The sequence below is a fragment of the Poeciliopsis prolifica genome, unplaced genomic scaffold, assembly GCF_027474105.1.
Source record: "Poeciliopsis prolifica strain line A6 unplaced genomic scaffold, Auburn_PproV2 SCAFFOLD018, whole genome shotgun sequence".
Lineage (NCBI taxonomy): Eukaryota > Metazoa > Chordata > Actinopteri > Cyprinodontiformes > Poeciliidae > Poeciliopsis > Poeciliopsis prolifica.
The window spans coordinates 2,896,686-2,915,822 of NW_026562393.1; the positions used below are offsets into that span (position 1 = coordinate 2,896,686).

Genomic DNA, 19,137 nt, shown 5'->3' on the forward strand with positions numbered 1-19,137 from the left:
TTTTTTTTAACCCATGCTGTATTTAACACCACCCTAAAAAATTATGGATCATATTAAGCACTGAGATTTGCTAAACTGACAAAAAAGTAACAGCGGCGACTTTGATCCAGCCATTCCCACCGTCGTGTTTGAATAATTTACAACTCAGTAACTCAAAAATGAATCTTAAAGGATTTATTTTCTGTACCAACTTTCAGACCTACATCTCTAGATTTTCAGTGTGGAGGTGGAAAGAGACAGATGGGCAAAGAGTTTATTGGCAGATTGGGAGAAGAGTATTTAAAGTGTACACTCTGTTGCAAAAGAATAATTTGACAAGCATGGCAGATATATTCAAAATTACTCTTAAGAGCATGTTTTTTTTTTTTTTGGTTGTTTTTTCTTTTACTTGAACAATTGTAAACATAAGAAAACGATGGTTCCTAAAATGCTCAACCACACACATACACAAAGTTAAGTCCAGACACACAACACAATGTCAGCTTACATGACAAGCATGTTTCGGTAAAATAATGATCATTGCACACGAGAGGCAACACAATCAAATCAAATATACTTGGGTCCATAAGCTTGAGGAATGTGTTTTAAGAGACATCTCAGTTTAATTAGTGCTAACTGAAAGTTGCTGGGTTTCACTTTGAGCTTTTGACCAATACAGGCAAGGGGGGGATGATAAACGATTTCACAGAGCTGTGTTTTTTGTTTCACTGTGAGTGTGCTAAGACCACAAGAATATGACTCATCTCTAATAGCCTCTATTCATCATGCAGGTGTCAAAAAGCATCCAAATCTGAACAGTGATCCGTTCTGAGAGTTTGGTTTACATTCCACATGTCAACGTCTAAAATAACAGTACTCTGATACAGAAGAAGATTGCATTGTTAGGCAAATTTCACTACAATAATTAAAGAAAAACAAAACAAAAAACTTAAATATCTATTCTCATTACTGCACTCTGACTCTTAACCCATGCAGCATCAGTAGCATCAGTTTACTCCAGAGCTAGCTTTCCTGACCCGGTACGCCTCACAAAGTTTCATTTTCACCTCTACATATCAGCCCGACCATAAGAGAGCACAATTATTTTACAGCGCTGAGGAAGCAGCTACGTCAGCCATACGAACACAGGGATGAGGAAATGATGGAAAAACACTTTACTCATCGATATTTCAGTTGTCGCTCATTTTCGACCAACACATACAGCTCAACGGCCCAGATAAACAAAGCTACCAACAAGAATCATTTACAAGAAGGTGTACAGTAAATGGCTAATTTGAAGAAAGCGGTAAAGCTAAATTAAAATGGGAAAGAGAAGCCATTATATATATATTTTAAATTTTTCTTTCATATATTTGGAGACAAAAGTGTAGTGTAGTGTTGAAAAAGCAAAGAAAACAAAAATCCAAACAACAAGACATTTAAAAGCCCAACTCTATAATTACTCTTTTTAAATTAAGCTCAAAAGCTGAAATAATTCTTTCCTATGAGTCTAGGCGCCTTCGCAAAGCTCGGCGTCCGCTCATTGCGGAGGGTCAGCAGCTTCGTTCTGGCTTTCCTCGGCCATCTGGACCAGCTCGTTGACGGTGTGCAGCAGGTTGTAGCCGTGCTTCCTCAGCAGCTGCTGGTTGAGCCGCTGGTCCTTAAAGCCCATCTCCAGCAGCACGGCCATCATGGAAGGGTCCTGTCTGGCAGGGTCGATCCCTCGCTGGAAAAGAGAGAGGGGTGAGGGGAGGCAAGGAGGAAGGGAAAAAGAGAAGAACATAAAAGGTAAATCTACACTCAACGAATCACATTCATAGAACAAAGGTGTTTATTTTGTTGCGCGGGCGTCACTTTGAAAAGCGTGTAACTTGTACTTATTTTGAGGAATTTTCCTTCCAAAGTACATAAACATGTATTTTCAGTTGAAGATTTCTCGTCTTCAGTATTGGATTTACTACTCTCCCTTCATCTTCATAAAAATGTCTGCTGTCTCTGAAATCAGTTTTTGCTCTCAAATGTAATGTGTTTTGAGCTTTTATACTCTCTTCATGTCTGCAACCTTCTCCTCATGCTTGAACGTCCTCCCTCCTCAAGTCAAAGCTGTGTTGTATGGAGAGAGTAAAAGTCCCTGCAATGGGAGGGATGACAAACTGAAAACAACAAAACAAAGTGCTTCTGCTGTAGTCTGTTAATCTGAGATGTAATTAGTGCATATGCAGGTTTTTAAACAGTTGTTTTAATTAGATATTTTTTCTTATAAGTGCACCGTGTGTAACTGTCTGAGGTCAGTAGTAGCTCACCATCACCTGGAGTCCATTGTGAATTACTAATAACATCCTAATAAAGCTAATCATGACAACTGCGTCACTCTACAGTCATTCATCAGCTCGTTACTGAAAACAGGATTTTGTTCTTAATAAGTCACCTTGTTAAATAAAATTTTAACAAATACATTTTACTGGATGGAAGCTGGCAGAGCTATAGCTTTAAACTGCAAGAGAGCAAAAAAATAAATAAAAATCTGCAACCAGGGAGACCAAACTTACGAGTACAACTCAAGAAGGGAGAGGGTTTGAGCGAGAGGAAAAAGATGCAACCTTATTTTTATTTTATTTATTTATTTTGGGTTGAAAACAGAGTTTAAGTGGAAGCAATACATCATCTGAGACTGAAATAATCTTCCTCTTCAACTGAAAATGTAGCATTGGAGGGCAAATTCTTCAATAGGGATACAAATGTACAGAAGACGATTAGGGCCACTGGAAAAATTTTGTTTTTTAAATTCGGACTGTTTTTTTTCTCAGAATTCTGAGATGAAAGTCAGACTTTTTTTTTTTTTCTTTAAGTGGCCCTAATCATCTTCCATAAAAACATGCTAGGAAACAAATAGGTATTTTCTGCCTTGGGAAAAACTGGCACAAAAACTACTCTTGATGTCTAATTTGATGTATTCAGATGTGTCATCAAGTGTTATTGTTGCCTCTTCTCCACAACCATGAAAAAAATTAATGTCTGCTGCTGGCTCAATAATTGTTTACATGACATATGTCAACATCATGAGTTAAATATTATTTAAAGACGAATAACATATATTTGTAGGGTATTTTAACCACATTAGAGATAAGAGACAAAAAGAAAGCCCTTTTTTTTATAATGGCTACAACCCCTAAAGTACTGCCAACAATTCTAGTTAGGCATGAGCTGGTTAAGAATACTATGGTATACGAAGACAAAAAAGAAAGATTAAAAAAAAAAAAAAGAAAAATGATGTAAAGATGCGTAAATGCTGTGGTGTTGTGCTATTTCCTGCGCATACTGCTCTCATCTCATACCAGCCCATGCCTAACACTGGAACACTTGCAACTCAGCTATTCATTTCCAAATTCTTGAGTTTTTCTTGACTCAAATAACTGTCTTCATTTGCTTGTGCAAATAATCAAACAAGCAAATTAATAATATCTGGTAATGCTCTCATGTTGGAAGTTCTGTATTTTAGTTATAGAGCAGACTTCTGGGTCATGTACCTGTATGGAACAGTTTGGTCCAGTGAAGAGAGCCTTATAAGCAGATGCGGCCACAGAAAGGGCCCCTTTGACAAGTCCCTCTGTGATGCCTCCTTGGCCCCTGGTGCAAACACAGTCACACTCACTGATTATACTAATTACATCTCAGGTTAACAGACTAAATTCTGTTGCAGTGCAGCATGAAAGAAAGAAAAAAGGAAAGAGACTAGAGCACAGAAATTGTAGCATAAGAAGTTTTACTCTGCTGTTTTGCACCTTGGCTGCAGCGCTTTGCCCGCTCTCGGATTGTACGCCTCAAAGGCACTGCATGCTGAGCCGGCTGATCTGGACAGACCGGATGATACTAGAAAAGGAAATAACAACCCACAAAAAAAAAAATTCTGATTAGATGAGGAACATGAGGGAGGTTTCTTTTGTCTCTGTTGAAGCAACAAATCCTGAAAACCTTCGTGCTGCATTGGTTCCTCTTTTCCTGTAGTGGTCATAATGTGTTTCCTGAGTTGGCTTAGCTTCCTTCTAAAACTGAGGAACAGCTAAGTCATGTAAACACAATGAGTCTAACCAGCAGACTGAGTGGCAACGGTAAAGGTAAACTGTCTGGTTTTACAGTGATAAATATGCCGCCTCTTAGATTTATGTGCCAGCCCATGTAGTATATCTGTAATGTGGTGAGGTCCAGTCACCATGATGGTTAAACTCACCATTTAGGTGAACCCGTGGTTGTTGCGGCTCGTACGGTTCACAGGCTGGAGGACTGGGATCCCCGGCTAGATACAGCGCCTCCGATCTGAAACATAGACAGAAATGTAACCATTTGAGGCGGTGCTTCGGTGTGGCAACCATCTTTCGTTTCAATAATAAGAGTTAAAGACTCTAAGTCCCGACTGGTCCCAGTCTAACCTGGGTGAGTAGATGACCGGTGTAGGGTGCAGAGGCTGAGGCACGACAGGTGGCGGCACCACTTCAGGCATGAGTGTCACAGCGTCGAGCGTTTGCGACGCGCACAGCATCTGGTTCACGCTGCTGTGGATGGGCGAGACGTGGAGAGGCCAGGTGTTCCCCAGCGACTCCTCCACGGCGATGGTCTCTTCTTCCTTCCTCTCCATCAGTGGCGCCTCCCTGCATGGCTCAAAGTTACAGGGCTCGTCCTTTTCCTGCTCTTGGTCCGGGTCGGTCGAAGAGGCCGCAGTGGGGGCAGCGGCGGTGTCGGGCTGCGACATGGCGGAGCTGTACATGGACTCGCCCAGCGGTCGGCTGGTGTCGAAGCAGTCTGGGAGGACGATGATGTAGTCGTCGCTGGAGGAGACGGAAGACGTCTGGCTGCTGACCTGAAGCAGAAGACCGAAAAGGCTTTTAGGCTCCGCATAGGTAGTGAAAAATTCTGGGTCATGAAAGCTTCTGTTTTTCTGGTTGTGACACATATTAATGAAGTGCTTTTATGGGAAATACTGCCAAAAACATGACTTAATATTAATTCGGACCAATCACTAACTTTGTTTTTGACTCAAGAGGGAAAAGTTCAGGCCAGAAATTGACATCCAGCATGAAGACGTGGCTGTAAACACTGACTCTGCATACATTTATTTACTTGATGAGAAAAAGAACATATAAATTACACTATTGATAAATTTACTGACCCTAACAGTTCATGCTTTGCACTGGATTTTGTTTATAATCGTTACGGTTATCACTTTGTGTTACTGATTACTCGCATAACATTTTAATAAAGTATAGTAATGTATGTGTCTGATAAAATGTGTAAATATTTAAAGCATGTTTATAACATCACCTCATCCCAGTCTTCTCTGGTTGTGCCTTCTTCTTTCTCACAATTCTTCTCCTTCATGTTTTGCATAGCATGCAAAACCTCTTTGTCCTCGTTATCTTGATGTGAACCGATATTGAGGTTTACATTTTCGACCCTGAGCTCAGGATCTGCTAAGTGGGGGGGGAGAGAAATGACCAAAATCAACATCTTGGTTTAAGATGGTCCAGTTTTAAAATAAAGGAATATTATATGGTTGTAGTTTTTTTTTTTTCACTCACCAGGCCTTGAGTCCTCTTCTCCTTGGGTCAGTTGGTTGAAGACAGTATTTACAGGCGGCGCTAAACTCTTGATTCTATCGGCATTAATCTCCTCCTGCTTAACTTTCACCTTCTGCTTCTCCTCCACCCCGACTCCCCTCTCAAAGCCAAAGCCGGGCCCCCGGGTAACAACTGCAACAGTTGGAAACAATGTTCAACATTAAAACCCCAAATTTCCTGCTCTGGCGTTAAACTCCAAGAGGGACCAATTGTAGCGTCTCACCCTGCGGTTTGAGGCTGCTGTGCTTGGCTCGGCGCAGGGGCCTGTGATCCGGGGCTTCCTCCAGCGTGAGGGAGCGAATCACCGTCTCGCAGAGGAACTGAGCTCCACTGATCTCCTCCTCCTTCTCCTCGTCTTGCGCTACGGGCTCCGACACGTCTTTGGGCCTCAGTTTGACTCCTTAGCAAAATACGGCAGAATTATAAAGGATAAAACAGTTTTAGGATCCAGTCTGAGTTTTTGCTTGTTCTAGAATAGTTTTTTTGTTCATTCTCAGGAGCAAGAAGAAGGGATACGGGTGGTTCTTTGTGACACCTCTGATTTAATGAAGGGGAGTGCCCAAGCTTGCTTTTGGACATTTGTAATCCCATTTATTTTGACATTAAAACTAAATCAAAAAACAGTGTTAAAAAAAACGGATACTTAGTTAATACTCTACTGGACATTATTTACCTAAAGGTTTGAATTTGTCTACATCTTTTAAAGTCCATCTGTAACAACTACTCCTGTGCATTCAGGCCAAACTTGCAACACTACTGAATTGTGACTGCAGGCCAACTGCCTGCACCAGTGCTGAATGCTCCACCTCCCCTTGGCATGTGTATATTTCAGAGAAACAAAGGTAGGGATTAGCAACTAATCTAAACTAATGGGTTCTAATTGCAGGCCTTGAAAGAAACTTTCTATTATTTGATCGGACAGCCAAATACATTTCCAGAATGACTTAAAAATTTCTTTGAACATAAACACCTGTTTGTGTTGAAAATGTTCAATTGTCCAAGTTAGACAACTCTAAAGAGTCAGAACAGAGAATAGCTCACCGAAGAGTTTACGGACTCCTGTGATCTCTGACTCGTCCTTCGTCTGTGAAGTCATTGTCCTTTCCAACAAAGATGAATCATTGGGGAGGGGGGAAATGCAGGGGGTCAAAGCTGGAACAAAAACAGAAAGAAAAAAAAATCAATCTTAAAATATATATTCCAGTTCAGCGTGGAGTTTTTTCAGCACTCTGACTCACCAACAGGAGTGTTGTTGGGGACTTTTTCCAGCTCTTGCACAATATTTATGTCCAGCAACTCAAATGAAAGCAGATCCTAACAAAAAAAAAAAAAAAAAAGAAAACAGAACAATGAAAATTTAAATTACTGTGGCATAGTGGAGACATTTTCAGGTGACACTGTGTTTACAGATGTGCTCCACCTCCTACACAGCCTCTGAACAACCAGATTAAATTTGGTTTATTTTTACTACATGGGTAATAAATTAGCGTATTAATGCATCATTGTCTCATTGTCACAAAAACACAGCCCAAAGATTTGATTGTTGATATGAATATATCCACGTTAGTGTAAAAGGTCACACAAACGGTGGTAACAAGAAAGAAAAGTATAAACTTCTGATACTTTTCTGTACACTGAACTATGCTACCATTCTTATTACTGTTTGATCAATGCTTTGACTTGAAAATGACATGACAGAAAATAGCTTCACGTTGCATGAGCACCTGTGCGGTCAGCAGGTCGACTGATGGGAAGTAGAAGTCTTCTTGGGGGAGGTCTGCAGCGAAGGCAGAACCACTGTCCTTGGGCGTCACCTCCTTCTCTGCTGGCTTCACTTCCTCCTTCCAAAGAACAAACAGGATGGCCGTCAGTATCACCATAACAAGCAAACAAGTGCTTTTAAATCTTTGTTGACATTTCCAATTATTTTTATAGTAATAAAAAAAATTCTGTTCATTTTAACCCTAACAAATTATCTATTTTTCTTTTTTTTGTGTGTGGGACACAAAAGTTGTAATACAAAAATAGCAGGACACAAAAACTTTGCTAAAGTTCTGAGTCGTTTTGCATTTTCCTTCAAAGCAGCCAAGTTTTTTTTTTTTTTTTAAGTTTTTGTGCAACACTTCTCCAAGCTTTCTGAAGGACTTAAAGAATTTTACCTTTGGACTTTGGCTGATTTTGTTTTACACATGTTCAGCTCAGTATGTGATCAATATCAGAGGAGTTTTATTGGTTCTGAAAGTTCAACTTAAATCTACGACTCATTCAAGCAGAAAAATAACCAGAGACTCAGAGGAATAACCAGTGTTGGATTTAGTACATATCAACTAATTTAGGCTCCCTTTACACCAAATTGCAAATTCCAGTGTGAAAGTGACTGAGCAACTACTGTATCTTCTCACCAAGTAGTTTTGTTTTTTGCCCCTGCTTTCAAGGCCATATCACAATGCAACTGCTACAGCGGAAACCTTCTCTGTAGTAGGATATTATCCTCACAATCTGTGGATATTCCGTATGTATAAAAGAGGTTTCTGCACCTCCAACATCAGTTGTAGCCATGCTGTTGGGGAGGAAACAGTCAGCTTATCAGCGGGGTATAAAAGGATGCAGGGGACTGGGCTAGTGCAGTAGGATGGGGGCATGCACACAAAAGTCTCACTGATAAATATGAGCTGATCACACCAAAGATCTGAATTCTTTATTTGTTTTTCAGGAGGTCCATGGTCACCCAGCAGAACTACGGCCATTTTCATGGAGAGCTCATGGGCCTGAGGAATCCATCCATCCATCCATCCATCCATCCATCCATCCATCCATCCATCCAGGAAAATCTCACGGTAGAAATAAGTCTGTCAACCCTCTCCCCAGCCACTTGGGCCAGCTCCTCCAGGAGACTGAGTTTCTCACCATGCCTCTAAGAGAGAACCCAGACACATTCTGCAGGGGAACCTTTTATCACCTGCCTGTATCCGCAATCTCAATATTTTGTTCACTCCGCAAAGCTTTTGACCGTAGATGAGGGTGGAAACGTAGATCGGCATGTAGATCTTTGGGCTCAGCTCTCTTTTCACCACTGGTGAAAAGAGAGTATTCAGGTGCTGCTGCTTCCAGTCTTCTCCTTTTGTGCAAGTTCAACGCAATCTCTGAACCCCGACACTCCATCATGCATAATGTGGAGCAGCACACTGTCCGTCAACTCCAGTCCTCCAGATCTAATGTCCAGTAACTTATGGATGCATCGCTGCTCCAACACACCTGAATAATTATCAAGACTTTGCCAAATTTGATGCAATGCTGAAGGGGTAATTCAGTTATTTGACTCCGCTGTGTTAAAGCAAGGATGTATCTAAAAGTTGCAGGGCATTAGCTCCAAAGAACTGCAGTTGGAGACTCCTGATCTAGACCTTCCAAAACTGTTGATGTTCTGATGTCCGTGACATAAATGTTTAATGTCAGAGTGTGATCCAAGTCTGGTGTGAAACAAATAATCATCTTATGAATGAATAATTGGGCATTTTGTTACTATCAATGACTCATAATTTCTTTAGTAAAATCTATTAAATAGTTTTCAATAATAAAATTAGTATTGTAGGACCTACAAGGTGATTCCCAATGACAATTAGCTTAAAAATATACAGTAGTTGGCTAAGGAAAGGATTCTTTGTCACGTCTTAGCTGGATTTCTCCATTTACTTGCTTAAACAAAACTTTCAAATACAGTTAATCTGAGGTAGACAGATGGAAGGCTGAGCACTTCAGAATGCTTGGAGAGCTGCCGTTTTAAATCAACTGAAAAGGTCATAGGACAGTTGGGCTCCTTGGTAGGAAAACATGAAGACTTTATGTGTGATTTAATCTAAATATCTATGTAAACAGGTGTTGCAGTAGGTGATGATGTCACTGCGTATGAGACTTGCCAATCGTTTGCTTTGGTGCCCGAGCCTGTTGCGGCTGCTGCCAGAGTCGACCACAATGCTGCACCAGACCCGCGGGCCGAACTGACAGCCGCAGTGCGCCAGCCGCCAGTGGGAGGTGTACATCCCCTCCATGACAGGGGCAACAAAGGCCACACTGACCACGCCCACTTGTCCCGGAAGCAGCAGGGGCACTGGAACCTCCCTCCTCTCCTCCGACGCCAAGCCGAGGTTTCCCCACATGAACACTAGCTGCGTGCACGCACACACACACACACACACAGAACACAAAATAGGAATACACATGCGAAAAAGCACATAGAGCATGCAAACCAGAGTAAATGCAACAGAAAATAAATAAATAATAATCATGCGTTCATACTGAGGGGGCAACACTCATTTTACATCTAGACAAAGACTTAGAAACTTGAACCACAACATAAACTTAACTGGATTAAATAAGAAACAACACTGGATAAATACAGGTGCCTCTAAATAAATTTAAGTATCATTGAAAAATTACATTTATTTCAGTGTTTCCGTTTAAGAAAAGAAACTCATATTAAACATATCTATCCCACAGAGAATGACATAGTTCTAAGTTTTATTTTAGTTAGTTTGGATAATTATGGCTCGCAGCTAATGTAACTATTACTCACATAAACAGATTAGCTGGCTGTTCATGAATGCTACATGAAAAGTGTGGTGGATGGGAAAAGTGTGATAGAAAAAAAATAACAGTTGAGATGATTGGGAGAGAATAGCAAGTAGTGGACTGTGACTGGAGTCAGAGCTTCAAGAGCCACCACACACTAGTATATTCAGAACATAGGCTTCACCTCTCCCATTCCTTGTGTTAACCCGCATCAGAGGTGTCTCACCTGGACTAAAGATAAAAGAGGCTTGGTCCAAAGTCATCTTTTCAGAAGAAAGCTGCCTTTTATTCAGAAATCACGGTCCAAGAATCTGGAGAAAGATTAGAAAGGGACAGAATCCAAGTTGCTTCTTCCAGTCAGTGATGAGTTAGGATGCCTCTGCTGCTGTTGGTCCTCTGGTCCACCGTCATCTACCGGGATACTTCATGCTTCCCTCTGCTGACAAGCTTCATTGAGATGCTGATTTTTAGTCCAGTAGGACTTGGTACCTGCCCATACAGCCAAATGTACCAACACCTGCTTTAATGATAATGGCATTTATGTGTTTGCCCTAAACCTCAGAGAATCCATTAAGTATTGTTAAGCACAGGATTGCATGAAATTTGAAAATTATGCAATGGTAACGATTGTAACGATGGTATCCGTAGTGATAAATCCACATTTTTCCACAATCTTCTCTCCTTCAACTTCCACTGTGTCCATCCGATGTGATCCAATCAGGGGATCTACACTGCATCTGCTGGAGTGAGGCTTCATCCAACGAGCTGAATATCTTGTTACCGTCCTAACTGTGAAATCATGATACTTGGAATATGTCAGAAAATAATTAGTCCATTCCCAGCATGTCGTTGCAGTATTAGTACCGATGTAACAATGCTGATATGTTGTGCCGCTTTAGCCAAGAGGAAAATGAGAAACACCAAACCCAACAATGCAGATGAGCTGCAGCAAAGAAACCTGGGATTCCTTGAATACATCAGCAGTGCCACAGGCTGAATGCCTCCATGCCATGCTGCATTGATGCATTAATTCATGCAACGGATGGTCCGCCAAATATTGCGTGCATACACTCTACAGCACATGAACATACTTTGTAGAAGGCCCACATTTCTTTATTTAAAAAAGATTTTCAAACTGAATGTTGAGCTTTCATTAGCTGTAAGCCATACTCATCTAATTTTACAGAAATAAATATTTAAAAAGTATCACTCTGTGTGTAATAAATATGCTTGATATACATTCTCTCTAAAAACTGAATTACTGAAACAAATACAATTTTGAAAGATATTCAAATTTACTGAGATGCACCTGCAAACCTGGAAGATTTTAGTAAATCAAGAGAAGGAAAAGTTAAAAGGAGAATAAAAGTATTAAAGTGGGAGGTGTGGAGGGCATAGAGAGAGAGGGAGAGTGGAGCCTGGTCTCTCGATGAGTGGGAGGGGTACCTTGGTCTCTGAAGTCCAGCTGATTGTGCCCGAGTTCTTCATCTTCCAGTATTTGATGAACTTGGTACCAGGCTCCAGACGGGTGTTATCAGGCAGATTTTCATCCAGAAACAAGGCAGCCATAGTGGGCACCAAGGACGTGTGCGAGACCCCAGGACCCCTAGTTTCAAGTGTACAGAGCATTGTTGAAAAAAAGCCCTGGTTTCTCTATAATACGCATCTCTTTTGTTTCTCTATGAATCAAAAAAAGCAGGACCCCAGATTTTTTTTTTTTTTTTTTTGCAGCTCAAAAGCAAATTTTTCTCTTTTTTTTCTAGAAAATCTATGAAGCAGCAGCAACAGTTTTCACATTGAGGTAGTTCCAACATTTGCCACCACCCCAGAGCAGCCAGCGAAAACAATCATACAGACTAGATTACAAAGATGGCATATTTTTGATTTCTTTTCTTGGAAAAAAAAAAAAGACTTTTTGCATCCATGCTGGGCTAGAGGTACCCAGCACTGTCGGACGCCCTTCCAAGGTGGCGCTTACTCTGGACTGGAGGCCTGGGGGTCGGGGACCGGGGCTGGGATGTGACCTGGGTCTGTGGCGGGACTTGAGGCTGATTCTGAGGCAGCGGGAGGAGGCAGCGCTGGGAACTGGGTGGATGTGGACGCCATGTTTGCCAGGCTGGCTCTGTCTGAGGTAGAGGGTCCGCTCCACTGCATCCCCCTCTTCTCCAGCCTCAGTTTCTTCTTGATTTCCTTCACCTCTGCTTTCAGCTGCCTTCTTTCAGCTTTGAGGCGCTGTCTCTCGGCCTTGCGCACAGTCCTGTCTCCTCGCCTTGGGAACCTGGTTTAAAATGTCATCAGGAACACCTATTTGTTGACTATCAAAAGTTTACTTTCCAAAAAAAAAAAAAAACAGAACACAAATTTTGCCTTGTCTTCACCTTTAATAATGTAGATGCTACAGCAAGAACTAGCACTCTCTTTCAAATCTACGTTAAGCAAGTAGCAGCTTTGGATGAGCCTCAGTTTTTAAAGGTTTACCTAAACTCTCCCGACATTCCATGCTCGGGGATGGAGAGAGGCGTCTTGGTTCTCACCAGGCTGTGGCTCGGATCATGGCTGTGTCTGCACATCTCACACAGGATGCAGGATGGGCACACACTGGCAAGGAAACAGCACAAAAAATCACTATGCATGCTCAAGAAAAGTGTGAAAGAAAAGAAAGAAACGGCTGAAGGTTGATCTCCCTGAAAATGTCCATGCATATTTCCGCATATTTGCAGTGGAGGGTACAGCATTTACCCACTATTGCAGATACGAAAGGTTCTTTTATGTAATAGTTTTATTTATAAGAAAAAAAGTATTTAAAAAGCTAACTTATGAAATAGATATTTTGTCCACAATAAATTAATAATTACCTGTAATTTATATGAGGAGGGCTCATACCCACATCTGATTACTGCCTGGTCTGCAAAGCTCAAGAAGTCATCTAAATACTGTATATCCTGTCTGAAAACTGGAAGTAGACTAAAAGCTATCATAAAGCATTGCACCATGCTCCAGTTTAAAGGAATTCATGGACAGGGGTGAATTTAAACAATTACGCAAAGAAGAGAACATTAACATGTGATGTCAGTTGTCGCTGCAAAGTGTGGCACAAATGGTTATTAGGTTTACATTGTCACATAGGAGAGATTTATTTCCCCTTATTCAACATTTTTTTTTTTTACTTATAAAGTTTTTTTTTTTTGCCTGATTTAACTTTTTTTTTCTTTTTGATGATCTGAATCTTTTAAAGATGACAAAGAAGAAACCTCTCAAACCTTTTTCCAGCACTTGAACTAATTTTATCAATTACCTAGAAAATGCCCTGAAGGAGTTCTGAAGGATCAAATTCATCCTTCAGAACTTATTTTTAATAGCATAGACATATCAATACGCTACACCCAACCGCCCAGTCCTAATGCCTACCTGCATTTGTAAGCCCCCTCAGAGGTGAGCTTGTTGCAGGTGCTGCAGTTTGGGGTGTACCCGAGCGATCCGTTAGAGGTGGAGGGTCCCGGTCGGGGACCTATGGGTCCTTCAATGGCCCCACAGTCCTCTTGGAGCCCGTCGGAGGATTTGTGAGTACAACACTGGCCGGAGAAGTCATTGCACATCCGTTCCACCACCTCCTTCACAACTTCATCCTTAAACTAGAACCCAAGAAAATAAAGTTTTAATTGTCTGAGGAAAAGGTTTTGCACAAATTTCTCTTTTTGCTCGATAATGCTAACCTTCTCCATGTACGATCTGAACCACATAGGAGGAGGATCATCATCAGGTTTATTCCCCTTGTTTTCTTTTACTGCTACCTGTAAGCAGAAACCAGAAACATAATCACATCTTAAACATTAGACAAGTGATATTAAAATACAGAGATACAGAGAACTGAAGTCGTTTTCACTGACTCCTTGTTGCATAAAGTCAACAGATTATATCCAATAAAAAAATTATTGTAAGCAGACAAAAGAAGGGTTTTCTTACACTTTCTCGCTCTGGAGTGATCTGAGTGCCTTTGTCCACGGATTTAACTCTTGATGGGTAAGGTGGAGCAGGTCGGAGGTCTCCTTTAAGCTCCTTCACCTCCGCCTTCAGAGGACCGCCGCATGCCTGCCCTTTCATCTTGTACACATTCATGTGCAGCTGGTTCCCCTGCTTCTCTGCACTCTGAGAGGGACAGTAATGAACAGTAAACAATAAATTGAAGGCAAGAATGACTACATATACAAAGAGAAAGTTTTTGACGTAAAACACATCTAAGCTGCTTTTATTGTGCTGTTACATAAAACAAGTGCACACTTAAATGTTCATACCCTTTGAAACTCTTTACATTTGGTGACTTTACATCTAAAAAGAAATTCTACCATTATGTATTTTATCTTGTGGTGAATGCCCTGAAGGAGTTCTGTAAAGGATAGCGAGTTGTGCACTCCACAAAGTTGGCATTCATAGGAAAAAAGGCCACTGGTGGAAGGAGTCCATTGCAACAAGCCGTGTGGCGGACAAGGCAAACATGTAGAAGAAAATCCTCTGATCAGTGAGTACTTTTGTTCAGCCTACATGCACAAAAGTGCAATCTTTCAACAGATGGAAAAAACTTGACAGTCAAAGAGAACTGCAAAACAAGAATTCAGAAGAAAGAGCATGCTTGGGTTGGAAAGTCCAGATCTAAATCAAATTAAGAGTCTCTGACAAAGACCCTTCATTAAATCTGGCTGAGCTTGAGCCATTTGGAAAAGAAGAATGTGAAAGGATTTCAATATGTAGATGTGAAAAGCTCATAGGAGTATACCACAAAAGACTTGTAACTGTAATCTTAAGTAAAGGTGATTTAAAAAAATATTGACTCAGAACACAAATGCTTGCCTCAATTTTGTTTTCAGTTTTATAAGTAAACCATCTTGATTATGTTTTTGTTCCTTTCACTTTCTAATTATGCACAGCTTCCAGTTGGTCTATCTCTTGAAATCCAGACGAAATACATTGAAACTTGAGACTGTTAAAAGGTTCAAAGGGAATGTTTCTCTTTCAAGCGTGCTGTGTGTTACCAGCCCCCTTTATCGCATAAATAAGGAAAAACAAAGAAAACATGTAGTGCTACTCAGCCAATAATTTCCAAGAATATCCAGCAGCGCTCTAATACCTTGATTGCTTCTTCATATTCATCTGAAAAACAAAAACATGTCAGTGTATTATCAACATGCTACTCAAGTGCCATGACGAAAAACCAACAGTGATTATTATTCTTACCTTGACTGTTTATGCAGATCTGAAAGAAAACAAATAGGACCAGAATGAAATAAGTCACTAACTTTCATGATTGTCAAAAATAAATACACTATTAACCACAGTTCGCAGTTCTTAGCCATGTGCAAAGCAAGCAGGCTGAGAGTCACTTTCTCAAAGACCAAGATTGTGGTTCTTAACTAGAAAACATTGGACTACTCTATCAGACTCCAAACTCACTGGAGAGACTATATATACTTTTGGGAACAAGTTGGGATTGACCAGAATAAGCAGGACAGTATTTAACTGGACCTGGACCACCAACTATGTGACCCAATCTCGGATAAATTGAAGACAATGAATGAGTTGAACTGCCTTGTATATTTTTAGCATTAATTCAACACAGTGTCTGAAACATTTTTTAGAGATGTCGGTGCTTATTAATTAATTAATATAGCAAACAGTAGGAGGCAGATTTTACATCTATGGTGTAAATCTTCTTAATTTGGTGGAATATGTTGGCTTGAGATATGGGGAGTGGGGCGGCCATTGGAGTACAACAAGTTTAGTGTCATGATGAACATGGCCGACAACAATGTAGACCAAGTAGATTGGACTATTTGAGCAATGCTATGTTGGTAATAATGGGTTCAAACTATGCCAAGCAAATGTCTCCCACACCATTACACCACCAGCAGTAAAAACGGCTTGGAACACCAACCTAAGGGAGGACGAATTCAAGCTTTCACATTATTTATTCTAAATTTTGGGTCTATGATCGCAATGTTGCAGCTGAAATAAAAACTCATCAGATCAGGAAACATTCTTGAATAACGTTTCCATTATTTTCCAGTCATGGTTAATCTGTGTGAACTGTGTACCTCCATTTTGTATCAACTAGATTTGGGCCAGTCTCAAAGTATACCTAGAGTTTTAAAAGTTTTTCCATTACAATGGAAAATGTTGCTGTTCCCACAGTTAAAAGTCCTTTTAATCAGGCTCTATGGCACATAAAGCACTTTATATCCCAAATGTGACACGGATATCACAATTGTACCAATAATAAATACCTTAGATTATATTAGCAACTACAGGAATAGTCAGTACCTTTCTGATGAAAACAAGAGCAATGTGAACATTTCACATTTTTACAATGTTCTGTCAGCCCATAAATCCCTAAAACCTTGTATATTTACTTGAAGACATATTGTGGAATCTTATTACATCTCATGTCCAGAACCCATTTTTTTTTTTTTACATTTTGTCCTTTTATTTCCTTTTGTTTATCCTTTTATTTCACCATAAACATGCATGATTGTTTGAATTTCACACATTGTTCAAGCTACACAAACTTAATTTTTAAGTAGCTTAATTTTAAAAACTTCATTTTAAATCCTACTTCCAATTACTGGGCTTATATTCCTCATTGAAAATCAGTCGACTTCAATGAGATATGGCAGATTATTATCTCCTCAAATCGTCACACTATTTTGACCCACCTCCATTATGTATTGGGTTCACCTAAACACTTCATGTCAGTAGACCACAAGCGGATTAAAGAAAATTTTCTTTTTCTCCCCTTTATTTGGTTTTTGGCACTTGTAGTTTTCATTCACAATTAGACAGTAAGTGGGCAGAGGGAGAAGAGTAGGACACATGCAAAGGTCTCAAGGTTGGGAATCAAACCCAGGACAGCTGCGTCCAGAACTATAGGTTCTGTATTTTCAAAATTTCTCCACAGACTATATAAAGTGAGCTATTTGTAGCCACATGACTTTAGTTATAAATCACTAAATTGAGTTGCTGTTTGTCTTTCTAGAGAACTTATTTAATTAACATCAGTGGATTGGCACTACACCTCCAAAAGTTCAGATTGTTTTTTTTTTTGTCATTTTAGACAAGCTGGTCTAATGCTGGTGCGTTATCATGTCTGTCAAAGAAAAGCAAAAAACAAAAACTGTTCCTGACTATTATGTAAGGAGGACGTGGGTGGGGCAAAGTCACATGCTGCAGGCTGAACTATGAACTGTAGCATCACTGGGTAGGAATGGGGTTTAATATTATTGTCTTGGCTTAATTTGTGCATATTCTTTCTTTTTTGTCTGGTGGTCTGATCAATCGTTATTCAGCCTTTGTCTCAATGTGACATCAGATTGCAGATGTCAACTTGTAGTTGTACCTGTTCTGAACTTGGTTTGGTTACTTTGGTCTCTTATTCAAATAATGCACAGTTAATAAACATATTCTAATTAAAATGGATTCTAACCATTATTTTTTTTCAGCTCATATAATCAGAGTCCAACTGTATGTGAATTAATCTGATTATCAGCAGAGCTTTGTGAAGGCTTGTAGGTGAACAAACATGTAAAGATGAAAGAACACAGCAGACATGGTGACTCTGGAGGAGCTGCAGACATCCTCAACCCAAGTGAAGAATCCACTAATAGGACAGCTATTAGAAATGCAGTCCACAAGCTGTGTAGGGCAAACATGAAATGTTGTGCAAATAAATAATGGGCAACAGCTTCTGTTATAACCCATAAGACAAAAAAAGAAAGAAAAAAAAAGAAAAAAACATTCTACATTCATTTTATAATTACATTATGCTTCTTTGCCTATTTCATAAAACCCAATAAAATACATTGAATGTTGCATTTGTAAAACAACAAAAAGAAGAAAATGTTAAGGGGCTTTAATATGTTTGGCATAATTTACACAAACGTCTATGGCTATCAAATTCTCAAGTGAGTGTTTTTAAAATTTAAAAATGAACAATTTACTCAAGTAAAAATGGCTTTAAGTACGTAAAAATATATAATAAAATAGAAAACTGTATACCATATATGTAACATTTTTCCATGTTATTTGTTGTTACTGTAGTTGTGTATTAACGACCGAATACTTCCTGGTAAGGGCGCCATGAGTCTTACCTCTTCATTATCTTCATCAAAGTATTTAACTTGGAAGTGGTTGATCCCAAATGACGCTTTGATCTGAAATGTAATGTGAAGAAGTTATTATCCAATCCATAGAAAACAGTGTCTTAAAAAAATAAAAATAAAAATCAGCTATTCACACACGCACAACAAACCCTCAATAATGGACATTTCAGGCTGAGAAATATTATACATCGACAGCGGGGAAATGGATGTAGGAACAAAAGCTTTATTCTCAAAACAAGCTAAGCACATTCTGCTTTAAAATGACCAGCTCTGCACGCATCTTGTTGACCGAATCGCCCGTCCTTCAGGTGATCTGTTGTTTACGTGTCTGCTAGGCCATTTCTGGGCCTGCTCTTCCCCAAACTGCGCCAGCTTTTTTTTTTTTTTTTCTCCAGCAGCTTACCCAGGCTTCCACGGACTCCCACTCCAATTTGTCCACATCCTGAGCCAGAAATCTCTTCACATTCCCGCGAAAATTGACTTTAATCGTGACGGGGAGCCCCATGACGGCCGTCTGAAGTGTATTTAACGGCTTTCATTTGAGGTGACGTCGGCCTGCTTGATCCCTTCTGCCCTCAACCGTCTTCTCTTGTTTACATCGTCAACTGCGTCACGAGTAGACGGTGACGACACTGCCCTCTCTTCTTCTGTAAATTTGTTTACATTTACCGCCGCCTGTTGGACTGGAGTATGTAAAAAATATAAACTAATAAAAAAGTAAAATAAAAATAAAGAATAGAACATAATTTATTGTCATTCATGCAAATATATTGTTGTGTGAGAACATTGGAATTATTTTTGCCTTGCTCCAACTCAAGAATAGTAACAGG

General features: G+C 40.0%; 1 protein-coding gene across 5 annotated transcripts; it reads right to left on the minus strand.

Moving 5' to 3' along the window:
• Positions 1–159: 159 nt before the first annotated feature.
• Positions 160–18,934, minus strand: nbr1a (NBR1 autophagy cargo receptor a). Of its 5 annotated transcripts, none has more exons than XM_055042879.1 (22): positions 18,711–18,934; positions 18,296–18,358; positions 15,390–15,408; positions 15,283–15,305; positions 14,124–14,306; positions 13,874–13,951; positions 13,569–13,792; positions 12,639–12,758; positions 12,139–12,438; positions 11,607–11,766; positions 9,509–9,757; positions 7,316–7,429; positions 6,830–6,905; positions 6,633–6,743; positions 5,815–5,991; positions 5,553–5,723; positions 5,296–5,444; positions 4,407–4,834; positions 4,208–4,293; positions 3,762–3,849; positions 3,507–3,606; positions 160–1,705 (listed from the first exon to the last, which is right to left on the minus strand). In XM_055042879.1, exons 1-22 carry the CDS (start codon positions 18,810–18,812, stop codon positions 1,520–1,522), a joined length of 3,207 nt encoding a protein of 1,068 aa, XP_054898854.1. In that variant the 5' UTR covers positions 18,813–18,934; the 3' UTR covers positions 160–1,519. The 5 variants fall into 5 exon arrangements, with proteins under 5 accessions (XP_054898854.1, XP_054898853.1, XP_054898852.1 ...); XM_055042878.1 differs by having other exon boundaries at positions 5,296–5,441; positions 7,316–7,432; positions 18,711–18,933; XM_055042877.1 differs by having other exon boundaries at positions 7,316–7,432; positions 18,711–18,933.
• Between the last annotated feature and the right edge of the window lie 203 nt (positions 18,935–19,137).